Source organism: Labrus mixtus, chromosome 11, assembly GCF_963584025.1.
Source record: "Labrus mixtus chromosome 11, fLabMix1.1, whole genome shotgun sequence".
Lineage (NCBI taxonomy): Eukaryota > Metazoa > Chordata > Actinopteri > Labriformes > Labridae > Labrus > Labrus mixtus.
In genome coordinates, this window is record NC_083622.1 from 11583233 (window position 1) to 11596636 (window position 13404).

General features: G+C 40.2%; 1 protein-coding gene across 2 annotated transcripts; it reads left to right on the forward strand.

Annotated features, from left to right (window-relative positions):
• The first annotated feature begins 275 nt into the window (after nt 1-275).
• Nucleotides 276-12936, forward strand: lsr (lipolysis stimulated lipoprotein receptor). 2 transcript variants are annotated; one of them, XM_061050039.1, is made up of 11 exons: nt 276-511; nt 2775-3104; nt 4441-4560; nt 4888-4944; nt 7178-7324; nt 8604-8807; nt 8994-9050; nt 9380-9496; nt 11105-11402; nt 11615-12077; nt 12174-12936. In XM_061050039.1, the coding sequence occupies exons 1-11, from the start codon at nt 472-474 to the stop codon at nt 12207-12209; spliced, it is 1869 nt and encodes a 622-aa protein (XP_060906022.1). In that variant the 5' UTR covers nt 276-471; the 3' UTR covers nt 12210-12936. The 2 variants fall into 2 exon arrangements, with proteins under 2 accessions (XP_060906022.1, XP_060906023.1); XM_061050040.1 differs by lacking the exon at nt 4888-4944.
• The last annotated feature ends 468 nt before the right edge of the window (nt 12937-13404 follow it).

Genomic DNA, 13404 nt, shown 5'->3' on the forward strand with positions numbered 1-13404 from the left:
ACATTAACAAACAGTGCTCAGATAGCGTCGCTAGTGGCTGGATCGTACCATCCATCTATAGCACGGGGGTGAGACAGAACTGTGAAGCTGATTCTACATCTCTTAGATAATAAGAAAATATATTTATAACGCACCGTTTTCGTGTTTTAAGTGTTTTTCAGGTTTCCGATACCAGGCTCACGATTTCAAACCTACCATCGAGCTACAAAAATAGACAAAAAATAATTTCACACCCCCCTGTATTTCACAACCTGAACGCACACCTGTTGCCTGCGCGAGCGCGGCGGACCTGGGGCGTTCAGGTACTCCCCTCGCCTAAAACCTACATGGACATAAAATGGAGCTGGAGCTACCTGGCTGAGGAAAAGTACGGCTGTGCTCAATATTATGCATAACTTGTAGTTTTATTAGTGTAATCAGTGATATCATAACAGCATAGTCGACTGAGACTCCGAGGAACGAGGATTAAACATGTTTTGGACGGTGTTCATCGCCGCTTTAATGGCGACAGGTACGGTAGTTTTTTTTTTTTTTCTAAACAGGGTGGGGGCCCTCTTCCGTGAAAAGTCCGTAGATAGATACTGCAAGTGTTACTGTATACATTTTGACACTTTTTGGGCTATATTTGTTTCTGCTGTTATATTAAAGTAAGAGTATTATAGGGGGATATGTTTAATTGTAGCCTATTGTCAAAAATGTGTTGACCTACAAAACGCAAATTAAACCATACAGACAACCTGTCGAAATGTATTTTTCGACAACATGAATTAGCCTAGATGCGAGAAAAGAAATCCTAAATAAAATATTGGATTTCTTGGTCATTATTCAGCTAAAGAATAACGTATTACCTCTAAGAACTAGTAAACAAGTAGGAGTTATGTTCATTACCGTGCAGAGAGGTTATTTCTGCACGGTGGGCCTGTTGTAACCTATCATGTGTTAAGGGCCCTCACAGGTCCACATAACATAAAGAGTAACAGGAAGTTTTAGTTAAAGCGAGTACACAGTCCTGGGGGTGGGGGAACAGTCCTGGGGGTGGGGGAACATTTGAGGAATTCCCTTTAGTAAAACGCATTAAAACTCAACAGAACCACTAAATGTTATTGCTAAAAAAAAGTACATGAAGTGAAAAATAATCAACACCAAAACCTACAAAGACGCTCAGCTTTTTTCATTGAGTAATTCATATGCCAAAAATAATGACTTTTCTCCTCTTGTTGATGACCTTTAAAATCCCACTGACTCTGATTTTATCAATTTCTTTGCTAATTGTTCACTTTAAAAAACATACCATTTTGTTACTTACGAAAGTTTCTGTTAACATAACCTGTGTGCATGGTAATCTTAAACCAAATACATCAAGAACACGTGTGTTTTCATGTTAATATTGTTGATCTCAATTTCTTTGCTATTCTTTCCTCATGCTACTAGATAAAGCTAATGCTCATTTAAAAAAAGGCAATGTTAAAAGCCTAACTGCAACGAAAAGCAATAGCCTACTTGAAAGGTTGTGACAGAAAAGTCGCAGGTGTCTCTGCAGGTAACATACACACATCGTCAGTAACATGTCTAGCCAAAGACTTCTGAAAAGAGCAAAACAATAAGTCTTTATTGTATCGAAAAGCCTGGTACATATGTCTGTTCTCAGAGCATACGAAGTATGCATACCTGTCGTAATTAGCCAGTCTGTAAGGTCAGAAACACTGCGCCAATGACTCATCACACCCACTCAGTGATACCAGCGGTGGGGAAATACCGTTTGTCATATACCACGCCCTGAGGGGTATTTCAAATGATTAACAAAGCATTACCTATTATTACAAAATGTGAGTTACATTTTAATAATAATCCTAAATGAGCATTATGTAAGATATCTACTGAATTAAATCTTAAAATTACCTTACTATATCATCAGACATTTAGGAAACATGCTATGTTGAAGTGCTGGCTTCTCTGACAACAACGCAGCAGACAGTATGTCCTTCTACATTTCCATTCTGGTGCGCAATCGTCTAGTTTTTTTTTTTTTTTACCAGAGAAGGTAGGCAGTTTTAAGGCACCCCCACATGACTGTTTTGGATGCCCCTCAGTTTGACAGATATGAGACTAGTTATAAGATTTACTTTTATTGATTGAAATTTCAGTTTTTACACTCTGTAAGTCATGAACACACACATGCAGAAACAGGATCCTATGGACATGCACTAATGGAGAGAAGCCAGAGTGACGGAGCGGCCCACAGTGGGCGCTTCTGAGCTGATGGTGGGGAGGGGGTTAGGTGCCTTGCTCAAGGGCACCTCGGCAGTGCTCAAAAGGTGATCTGGCACCTCTCCAGCTACCAGACCAGCTTCCATATTTGGTCCGCACCGGGACCCAACCCAAGTCCCTACAGACTGAGCTACTGCTCACTGCAAACCAACAGGTGTTGCAGCGATGGAAGCAGGCAAGCAAACTTGTTCAGATATGATTCCACCTGCTTTAAAAAGCCTTCTAATTTTTCTAATTAGCTCCACGAGCGGAAACGTAGTAAAACTAGGATAAATATAGAAGATGCTTTTGGAAAAAGGAGAGAGGTAAGAAGGCAGAAAAGTTTTAAGACTGATGCAGAGCTAGCTAAACACTGAAGCTTCTGTGGGGGGAGACATCTCTCTCCAATGTTGTGAAATGTGGACTGCAGTACCCATTTTAAACACTACATGTCAGAGTTACATATTGCTCCTTTAATCCTTACTGTTCTTTAACGCTTAATCTAATTAAAAAAAAAATCTTTCTAGATTCCATCAAGGCCATCTCGGTCCAGACACCCACAAAGAGGAACATTGTCATCCTCTTCCAGCCCATCACCCTCACCTGTAGCTTCCAGACAACCGCCACCCAGCCTCCTGTTGTCACATGGAAGTACAAATCATATTGCCGGGACCCCATCCAGGCTGCGCTGAATCCCAGTAGTGCGGAAAACATCCTATCCCAGAACAACCCAAACTACGACCCCAACATTGAGTGTGCTGACAGCCAGAGGACGGTGCGTATTGTGGCCTCCAAGCAAGGCAATGCTGTCACCCTTGGACAGGAATACCAGGGCCGCAAGATCAGCATCCTAAACAGTGAGTTGACTTTTATTAACATTTGAATGCCATTTCAAACCCTTTAACAGATGAACTCATGACAATTTCCAGACAATTTCTGGACATTTAAGTCATGAAATTACTTGGGACTTCATTCCACACACGTTTGACACAGCAGGAGATTTTTAGTGTTGCTAGAGCTCTCACAATTTGCTTTTATTTTATCAAATGATTTAGCAAAATTAAGGCAAGCTAAATTTTACTTTCATGGGTTACGAGAGTTAGGGGTTAAATAAAGCGCAAGCTGTTTTAGGGTACAGCAAAACTACAGATGAGGCAGAGCAACTTCAGCAATTTGTGGCTGGGTGACGCATACCTCGGGTCCATCCACTGGAGGAAGTAAATGAGGGGTGATGATGTGAACTATGGGAGCCCAGAGAGCGGCAGAGTAGGGTAAAGAGAGAATATCACCCAGAGCTTCTTAATGTGTATTTTTATTTACTTTCAGTGTGTGAGTATCAGAGAGGTATTTGACATCAGCCAAGGTACAATGGTGTCAGAACATCACAAATCATGTTCAAAATATCTCTGTAGACTTATTAAAGGGATACTTCACCTGTTGAAACATGAATCTGTGTTGACATTGGGTCATACATGTAGTAGAAATGTGAAAAACATTTTGAAGTTGGTGCCTTCTTGACTGAGAAAAGGCAGGAAGTGTCTTTTTGGCTGATGTGGATGAAAGACAACAACTCCCAGAATGCACAGCACCGCAGGCCACTCCCACTGAAGCTAGGGTTAACGATTAACATCTAAAGACTTGTTTGACACATGCTCACATTATAAGAACCTTAAGTTTAATGCAAGGTCTGTTTTGTTAATGAGAACGTTAATGTTACATTTGTGGGCTGTTATCATGGTGGTGGGTGATACAACTCTTCATATCATTATCACAACATTAAAGACGACAGATTAGACTCCTTTTCCACCTTTTCAAACAGTCCCCTGTGGTCTAAATGAAACATCTGTGCTGGGCTTTGTTCAAAATATAACATGAGTCAAGCACCAGAGGAGGTTTGTGACCCTGTATAAACCAGCTCTCTCAGAATGCTCCGTTTTGGTGTGTGTGTCTCTTTAAATGAAATTAGCTCCCCCCTGAGTTTTCCTAGTAGACATCAATCTTCTCTAGCGAGAATAAAAATGGCGGACCTGCTCAAAAGGTTACCCAAATATGTGTTCAAAAACACTGTTAAAGTGTTTTTTTTCATAATATGTCCCCTTTAAAAACTGTGATAGTATTTTTCTCAAACTAAAGATGTATTAATGTGTGAAACTTACATTTTTAGTATCTAACCTGGGGATCTTTTTCTCACAGATGCAGACCTGAACATCGCACAGACGGCATGGGGTGACAGCGGTGTCTACGTCTGCTCAGTGATCTCTTCTCAGGACCTTTCAGGAAACGGAGAAGACTACGCAGAGCTTATTGTTCTCGGTAAGTAACCGGAAGACTATTATCATCAGACTTGCTTTTTCTTTTCTCTCTATGCTTCTCCTTCCATTGACTTTCATTTCTCCATTCATAAAGGGTTGAGCAAAAAGTTCCCTGCAACAAAAAAAAAAAAACAGGAAGTCAAGAGGTTAACCAGATAGACTATTCCGGATATTTTGTTGAGCTTTTTTGTCAGCAGAAGTACAGTGAACAAAAATCAAACTCTCCACCAGACCTTACAAGTGACTAAAATCCATTAGTTGTTGACTTAGTTGTAAACTTAGACAAATAGCACTTTAAAGTAATTGTGGCTTTATCTTTCTTTCACAGAGAGAAAGTCAGACACTACTGACCTCCTGCCTGAGATTGACTTACTGATTATGGAAGGTAGTACAAGCCACTTTATTTAGTTTGGTTATTGTTAGGTGGGGTGTTTCTTCTGCAATTGTTCAATGATGAATTCAGGAGACAGACTGTGGTTTATGTTAGATTTATTTCGGAAGAGGTCAGACAGAACACGAACGGCTGACAAACTTTTCATGTTAACAGTCTTGCTTACATTCTGTTGGCGGGTACAGCCTACAAATTAATCTCCATTTGGGTACACTTCTAAAAGGCTAGACATATGACATGACGTGTAGATGTCATACGTATACAGTCCATTTCAGTCTCAGAAAACAATATTTCCTTTTCAGCTCACAACATACACTTGGCTCCTATCCAAATATAGATCAGCTGCTGTGAGAGTCATTCCCACAGAATGACGAGACACCTTAGTGGTTGAGTACGCGCGGGGGGGTATCTTATCTTAGGGTATATTTTAATATTAGCTTTGTATTCATATCAAATGTGAGTTTTCCCCTTTAAATTAATTTAGTTTTTGCAACAAACAACTTTAATCTGCTCAATTTATTCACGCACGCGCACAGACACGACTACGCCTCAGGTTTTGAAAAGTTCCACTCGATATTCAGTTATTTATAGGAGTCCGGCACAACATCAGCAGCAAGCAGACTTAGAGATGTATTTTTTCCTTTTTTAAGCAGTTTAAATACTTCAGGCCTTTAACTTAAAAAAGTCTCTTGTCTCAAGATCAAATTGAACGGGCAAAACAACCACTAAAGTAACTGATGACTCAGACATCCTTTTCCTGCAATGAAACTTAATTCAAACCCCTGGCTGTTCTACCTTTTGTTACTCTTTTACTGTTCCTGTATACTTTGTATACATACATGCTGTTCAGCGTGAAGTTTAATACAAACCAAACTCTGCTGTTTGTTACAAACTCACACTTTTCTTTGCCACTTTAGTCTTCTGCCTTTAAAAACTATTTTTTTTCCTCTTTCTTTAACGTGACAGTTTTTGTTTATTTTCTGCAGCTCCCTGTTTGCAACAAAAGAACACTGAGCAACCACTTCCTTACACACCAAATAAGGTTTTCACACAGTGCTCTGCTCATCCAGCTTCAATTTTAGTAGTTACATGTGAATGAACAGTGTTCTGTGCTGTTGTTGTTTCTTTGTGGCATGTGCTGCCTGAACTGACATGCAGACTGAAGTGATGCCCTGGGCAGAAGGACAAACCGGTTTCTCCAGATTCACAAAGCCTAAAGAAATGACTCCTCACCACTGAGGCCATGTTTTCTTGATCTTAACACTCAAAAACAGAGATGAAATCTGAGAGTTACTGACTGATTTTCATTTTGTGTTTCAGGGTTGTCTTGACAAAAGAAATGTAAACTTCCATATCACTAAAATAAACAAAATTAATAACCGTTTGGATACCGTGGCAACACAATTAGAAGTCCTAGGTTCCACAGATTTGGGTCTGTTCCAAAAAAATGCAAGCAGACTTATACACATTGTCTCAATTGTATAAATGTGGTTGGCTTCAAGCAACACACTTGAAAGTTCTTCAGAGCTCCCTTTAAACCTCATTGCAAAATGGTTTTGAATTTTACACAGCAAAATCTAACCAGGACAGGCATTGTTTTTCCCTCTGCTCATGTTACGTCTTATAAAAAATCTATATTACCTGTAGCTTTAATTCTGTGCTGCAAATTAACTTAAAGACAGTTTAAGCCACATTTCATGTTAGAGTCCAATCAGTCTGATGGAGAATGTTGTGACGTGAAGCATTATAAAGCAATGTGTGCTTTATTTACTGAGAAAGCTGAGCTCTCCCGCTCCAGAGAGACAGACACCGGCTCCTCACTTGCTCAGTGACAAATTCTGACATCATATAATACAGCTAAACACCCAGTTGGCCAAACACTGCAAAAAGTGTTTCCATCCACACCATATAGTTCTGTTTGTAAGTTGATCATACAATTTCAAGATGCTTTATTTTTGTCAGTCAGAGTATTGCTTTGCATTCATTTAAAGCCAGTGACTAGAAATCCCTGACTAAATTGCTTCCCGTTGGATTGAACAAGGACACATCACATCTGTCTAATTGAAAAGAAACTGATACGGTTGAAAAACTGACAAAATGATGATCGTCTTTGCTGGATGTTTCATTCTTAATACTGATGAACAAAACCTTTGTAAAAAATTTAAAGGAGGAAAAATGTCTGGTCTTAAATCTTGGATATTAATATTAATACACTCTCCACATGCAGACTGGCTCCTCGTTGTTCTGGTTGTGTTCGGCTTCCTGCTGCTGCTGCTCCTGATCGGGATCTGCTGGTGTCAGTGCTGTCCACACACCTGCTGCTGCTACATCAGCTGCCCCTGCTGCCCCGACCGCTGCTGCTGCCCACGAGCGCGTAAGTACCAAACAGAAGACCGATGTAGTCCTTTTCTTTCTTTTTTCTGTTACCTAGAGCTGGGTGTTGAACACAATGTTTTCTTTAGCTCTTTTCATACTGCCAGTTTAAAGTGTGATGATGACCCTGTAACGTGTAGCCTTCAATATGACTGTCACTGAGGCGTAATGGTGGCACCAAGTCGTCCCACCTCTGTGCTGGGACCAGAGGTAGTAACAGAGGCGTTACAGGGGTAGGATGGGATCACTATAAGACAGCTGAGCGAGCGTTGGAGCACAGCTCTGGGTGTACATGTCTGAGCTGTTTCTTTACATGTGCTATTTCTGCAACGCAGTTAGGCACTGTGATATCCCATACTAGGACACCAATATTACGCCGTTGCAGAATTAATGTAAAAGTACAAAGGTGTAGTGAGTCTCGATGTCTCGCATATGGGTGCCTCTGCAGTGCTCAGGAAGTGAACATGCACCCCTCTCCAGCTGTCAGACCAGTTTTCAGACTTGAAGTCCCAACCCAAGTCCCTACAGACTGAGCTATTGCCGCCGCCATATTGAAATTGTGCTAATAAGGTTAACAGGAAGGGGAAAACATACTGTCTGAATTTACTTTACTGAAATTCCTGGGCCCAGGTCCCTAGTTCTTCTGAAACTTCATACTTTCCAAATGTTACATTTATTTAGTATAAATGTGGGACTAAACCTAAATCACCAAATGGTGGTTTACATTTTTTTTTAAAACATTTGTCGAGCCTCTCAGAGAAAAATTGATGAGAAGATCTATTACACACCGAAACCTGTTTGGATCAAATGTAGATATCTCTGACAGCTAAATAAATAGCTTAGCTTGAGTAAACAAGACAGGAAGCAAACAGAGACGGATAGTTTAACTTTATCTATTGGGGAAATAAAGGCTCTGAAGCACCTTTTTTAAATAGGGAATTTCATTCAGATTTTTACTGTTCTATGTGTATTCGGTAAATTTACGACATAAACTGAATGAATAAAAGGTTTTAGTTTTATGTAGACTGTTTGGTGCGGTGTAAGCTAAGCTAACACATACTGAATTTAACTTCCTTTTACAGACAAAAGAAGATTTGATTCTTTTTATCTGAAGACATGATATTCACACTTACATTCATATCAGATAAAGTGAAGTTTGGTTTATCTGTGTTAGTTTCTGTTTCTGTAACAAAGGCGTACAAGATTTGTTTCTACCACCTCACTCCATCACATTTGTACAGTCTCTCCGTTTTAAACAGCTGTGTTTCATTCTTCCTCAGTGTACGAGGCAGGAAAAGCAGTGAAGAAAGGTTTGCCCAATCAGTATGCTCCCACCATGTATGCTCCCAGTATGTATGCTCAGCCACCATACAGTGGTCAACTTATAAACCAGGCTGGTATACCCCTTCTCCCTCTACCCAACGGAGCTGGCCATGCTCCTCCTCAAAACAGTTACGGGCGGGAATATGACGGCGCCAGCTCAAGTGAGTGTAATTTCCAGTAACCATTCACTGTGTCAGTCTTGGTGGGCAGTTCAAAGAAGTTTCACATATCATAGTTTCATAATGATTTCATGTAATTGCCCACCTGATAATTTTGAGCATTGTTTTAAATCTATGTCTAAATCCTGTTGTGTGTGTGTGTGTGTGTGTGTGTGTGTGTGTGTGTAGTTGGACAGGGCTCTCAGGTGCCTCTGCTGCATGACCCGGACAGTGGAGGAGACCACAGTGAGTGTTTTTTCTTACCTTAGTGTTTCAAGAAGTTTTGTGTGCTGTGTTTATTGCACATGTGTATTTCACAATTAGGATCAAAATGTGCCTGATCCTGCAGCTCTCACATTGAATCAATATTAAAGTAAATATTGAATCAGACCCACTTCCAGTATGTGTAAATGCCCAATGTTAGAATACTCGGATCAATAACAAAGTATGAAAAACATAAAGAGGAGCCGTGACTCCATTGCACAAGTTGCTTTTTGCGATGCGTTTACATTCACATTAATTTACCATATCTGTGTGACGCTGCAGAGGCTGATAACTGGTTTCCTTCTCACCAGCTCGCAGTGGATATCGTATCCAGGTTGACCCAGATGGGAACGCCACACGTGCCATTTACTACATGGAGAAGGAGCTGTCTAAACTGGACCCGTCAAGACCTGCCAACTACAACCGCAGTGAGTGACTGATCACTTCCTGTTTCTACTCTGTTCACAGTCCATGTGCCGAATGAGCCCCAGACTTCTGTGGTTAAAAGTAAATCAAGTTTCTTTAAGAGCATTTCTGCTGAACTACTGCCTGAGAGGAAGTGCTGCCATCATCATTCCTTTAAGAGCAATATATTTGATGATGTTTTACAAAAGGGGAAGATTTGAATACTAACTCAAGTGTTTGATAGAAGGACTGAATACTGTTTTTTTTTTTTTTAAATTGACCCTGCTGAATAAAGCTGGGTTATGATAATTTAAATAATAAACGGTAAAAAAAACAACTTTTGTAATAATTTAGGGAACTATTAGCAATAGACACAAAAATCACATTCAGTCAAATGAACCACAACCAGGAAAAGGGGAATGCCTGTATGTTCATGGGTCACAATGTTATATAATTCATAGAAGTTTGAATGACTAACAGGCTCGGAAAGTTTAGGGATCTTAATGAGGCAAACTGGATTAAATGTGTGAAGTAATTTAGAAAGTTTCAGGTTTGATTGATTTAACTTTTTATTAAATTATATATACTTTTTAACTGTGGAATAATGTGAATATCATTATATATATATATATATATATATTTTTTTTTTTTTTTGTTTCCACTATTTTTTTTTTATTGGTGATAAGGTGAACAAAATGAAACAAGAATATATAGACATGACAACTAAAGCGAGAGCAAATGAACAAAGACAAAATAAATAAATAAAACGGACGAAATAGATACAAAATTGCAAAACATAAGCAAAGATACAGAGCAACAATAGAGACAAATACATTTAACTGAGATGAAAGTCAAACAATGATTTTTATGTTCAGATAGTGTGTTAGAAAGGTGTGAATGTGTTCGTGGCAGCGTAACGCATTAAAGTGCGGAACTTAGTGGGGAGTAGCGAGAAAACAAACAAAAATATAAATAAATAAAACACTATTTGATCATAAAGTGACCAAGATACTAATGTAGGTTCCTTACGCAATAAACACCACAAGTACACACTTAAGGTTGATTATGAGGGCCACAGTAATGACATTTCAAAGTGACACAGGTGCTAGCACAGGTTCTGTACTTTATGAAAGCCATAAGTACACACTGCTGAAGTGGACTCTGAGATCAGCAGATTGTGAAGGTTCAACACAGCCTTTTCAAACATGTATTTATCCATATTGTATATAACGTGTTCAAATATAAATATTTCAATTGTCAAGTCTTTAGTGGATGTAAAAACTGGTTATTACCGTTTATTTTTCTAGCTTTACTCGTTAACTTGGCTCCTTACAACATTTTGTTTTAGTGTTCACTTGAAAGCGTCTGTGTTTGACAGATTTTTGCAGAGGAGTTTCTAAATCACATCACACAATATTGTTGCTCGTCTTTCAGCTGTCTTACGCCCCCTAGAGATGCTACATACCAAACCCCATTCCCTAAATATCTCATACTTAAAACACTCCTAAATATGAGTGAAGTGAGTCTGTATCTACTTCCTCCTTCCTCCCTTTGATTATTTTCAACCAGAAAACATTCAAGTTTCTCTTTTTCACTAACCATCTCTTCTTCTCTGTCTTTTCCTCTCTTAGTGGATAACATGAGTGAAGTCAGTTCTCTGCATGATGTTTTGGACCCTCGAGGTCGGGGGGGCCGATCCCAGCCGCCACCTCTGGCTACGGTTTATGACCGGGATGAAGCCATGAGCACCATCAGCAGTGTTTCCCAGCAGGGACACCGCCGTGACGATTACCCACCCCGAGGCGGAGGCTACATGGGTGACCGTGCACGAGCACGCTCCATGGACAACCTGGACGACATCGTACGTCGTTACGGCCGAGATGACCTCCCAGCAAACCGGCGTCCAGATGAGCCGAGAGGCAGGAGAGGGTGAGTAGTTTCCTCTGTGTACAGATAATGTCCGCTGACACAGACACAGGATGAAGTTGTAACCTCTTTCTAGTTGTTACGATCAGTCTCGGTGTTAATCCTGAGCTTTGCTCCAAACAGGAAGTCACGACTCATCGATATTTAAACCTTACTCTGAACTCCTCTGAAGCGCTTCTCACCGCTGATTACTTTTCTGCTTTGTGTCTCTTCAGTTCAGATGATGGGTGGAGCAGCAGTGCCCGCAGCGGCTACGACCGCGACTTGGACGAGCGAAGGCGACGTGACTACTCCCCTGATGACCGCCGGAGAGGAGACAGAGGGGGCTACGGCGACCTCCCAGGGAGACGCAGCCGTAGCCGTGACGATCTGATGGACCTGGAGAGGGATCGGCGTCCCGGTGCCAGGGGCGGACGGGATGATTATGATGACAGCTTCCTGCGAGAAGCCATGGAGAGGAAGAAACTGGGCGAGCAGCAGAGGGCACGCAGCAGGGATCGACTGGACAGCGAGAGCGACCGCTCGGATCGCGGCAGGGCGCCACGTGGACCTCCACCACTTCCTCAGAACCCGCCCGCTGGATACCCGGGTCGCCGTGATGACTACCCACCTCCTCCGCCTCCTCCATACAGTGATGATGAAAGTATGTCATCTTCTAAAAAAACCAACCTCCGCAAGGTAAGTCCTCCAGACTTTGGAAATTAACTCATGTGAACACGCCTTTAGATAACGTGATAACATTAGAATGAACGTTGTTTTTCTTTTGTCTTTCAGAACGGAGCTGTAAGTCGGGAGAGCCTGGTCGTTTAAAGACCACCACGACATGAGCAACTCTTTCAATACCGCAGCTTTTTATTAACCCAAAAAGGACCGGACTGTAAATATTTACACACACTGCTAATTTGCTGAGCTGATTTTTAAAAAAAATGTTTTTTAATTTACACTAAACTTTGATGCTGAATGTGTATGAATGCTTTTCTAACAGAGAGGCACGCAGATGAAATGCTGCGGGCCTTCTCGTCTATAAAAACATTGTGGCTGCCACAAGTGCCTTACGTTTGTACAGAATTTAACTTGTAGATGTGAAAGTCAGGTAGATAGAATATCTCTGTAAAGGTGTTTGAATCTTGATGACTAGAGATGTCCCGATTGGTTTCAACTTTATCGTTTTTTTATAAATTTGATGTAGTTTTATTCAGCTGATGTAGTCTTGTCTGGGTCTTTAGATTTGATGGCTCTTTATGTGTGAAAAGTCAAATGTTTTTACAAGATAAAAACTTAAAGGAACTGATTTTAACTTTGCTTTTAGTTATGTAAAAGTGTGCTCGATGTATTTAGAAACCTGGTGAACAAAATAGATGTTGTTTGAGTGCTTCTTATTAATGTTGTTTTTTTTTCTTCTTTTAAAAAAACAAAACAATTTTTAGTTTAAACCAGAATGATATTGTACAGCTGACCAGTAAAACACACTCAAAATGTAAACGTATTGTAATGTGATGAAACTGAAATTTTACAATAAAGTCAGTCTCCACTGTCAGTTCAGTTTATAGTTACACTGTCTCGCCACTAGATGGCGCCAAATTGTTTTGCACAGGATACAGGCAGCAGTGGAGTTGATGTCGACCATATTCTACATTTCTTTGGCTGTTTTCACGTGTTACATACAAACGATTCATTGCCGTTTGATTTAGAACTTTAAAAATGACCCAAATAAGTATAAATATTGTTTTTCATTAATTTCTTGATGAGACACTGAGCAACAAACTTATTTTAAAAACACATTTAAACAACCACACAAAGTACACACATTAAAAGAGGACTGTTAAAAACAATGGCTGATAAACTCTTTTATTTAGGCCTAGCTGAAGGTGGTTATTGCAGAGGGAATTAAGGATTTTTTTGTGTTCATCAGGTTTAGTCTCTTACTTTGTTTTGATCTGCTGTCAGATTTATATTTAAAAACACAACTGTTACTTGATTAAAAGTTGAAGAAGTACAATCCACA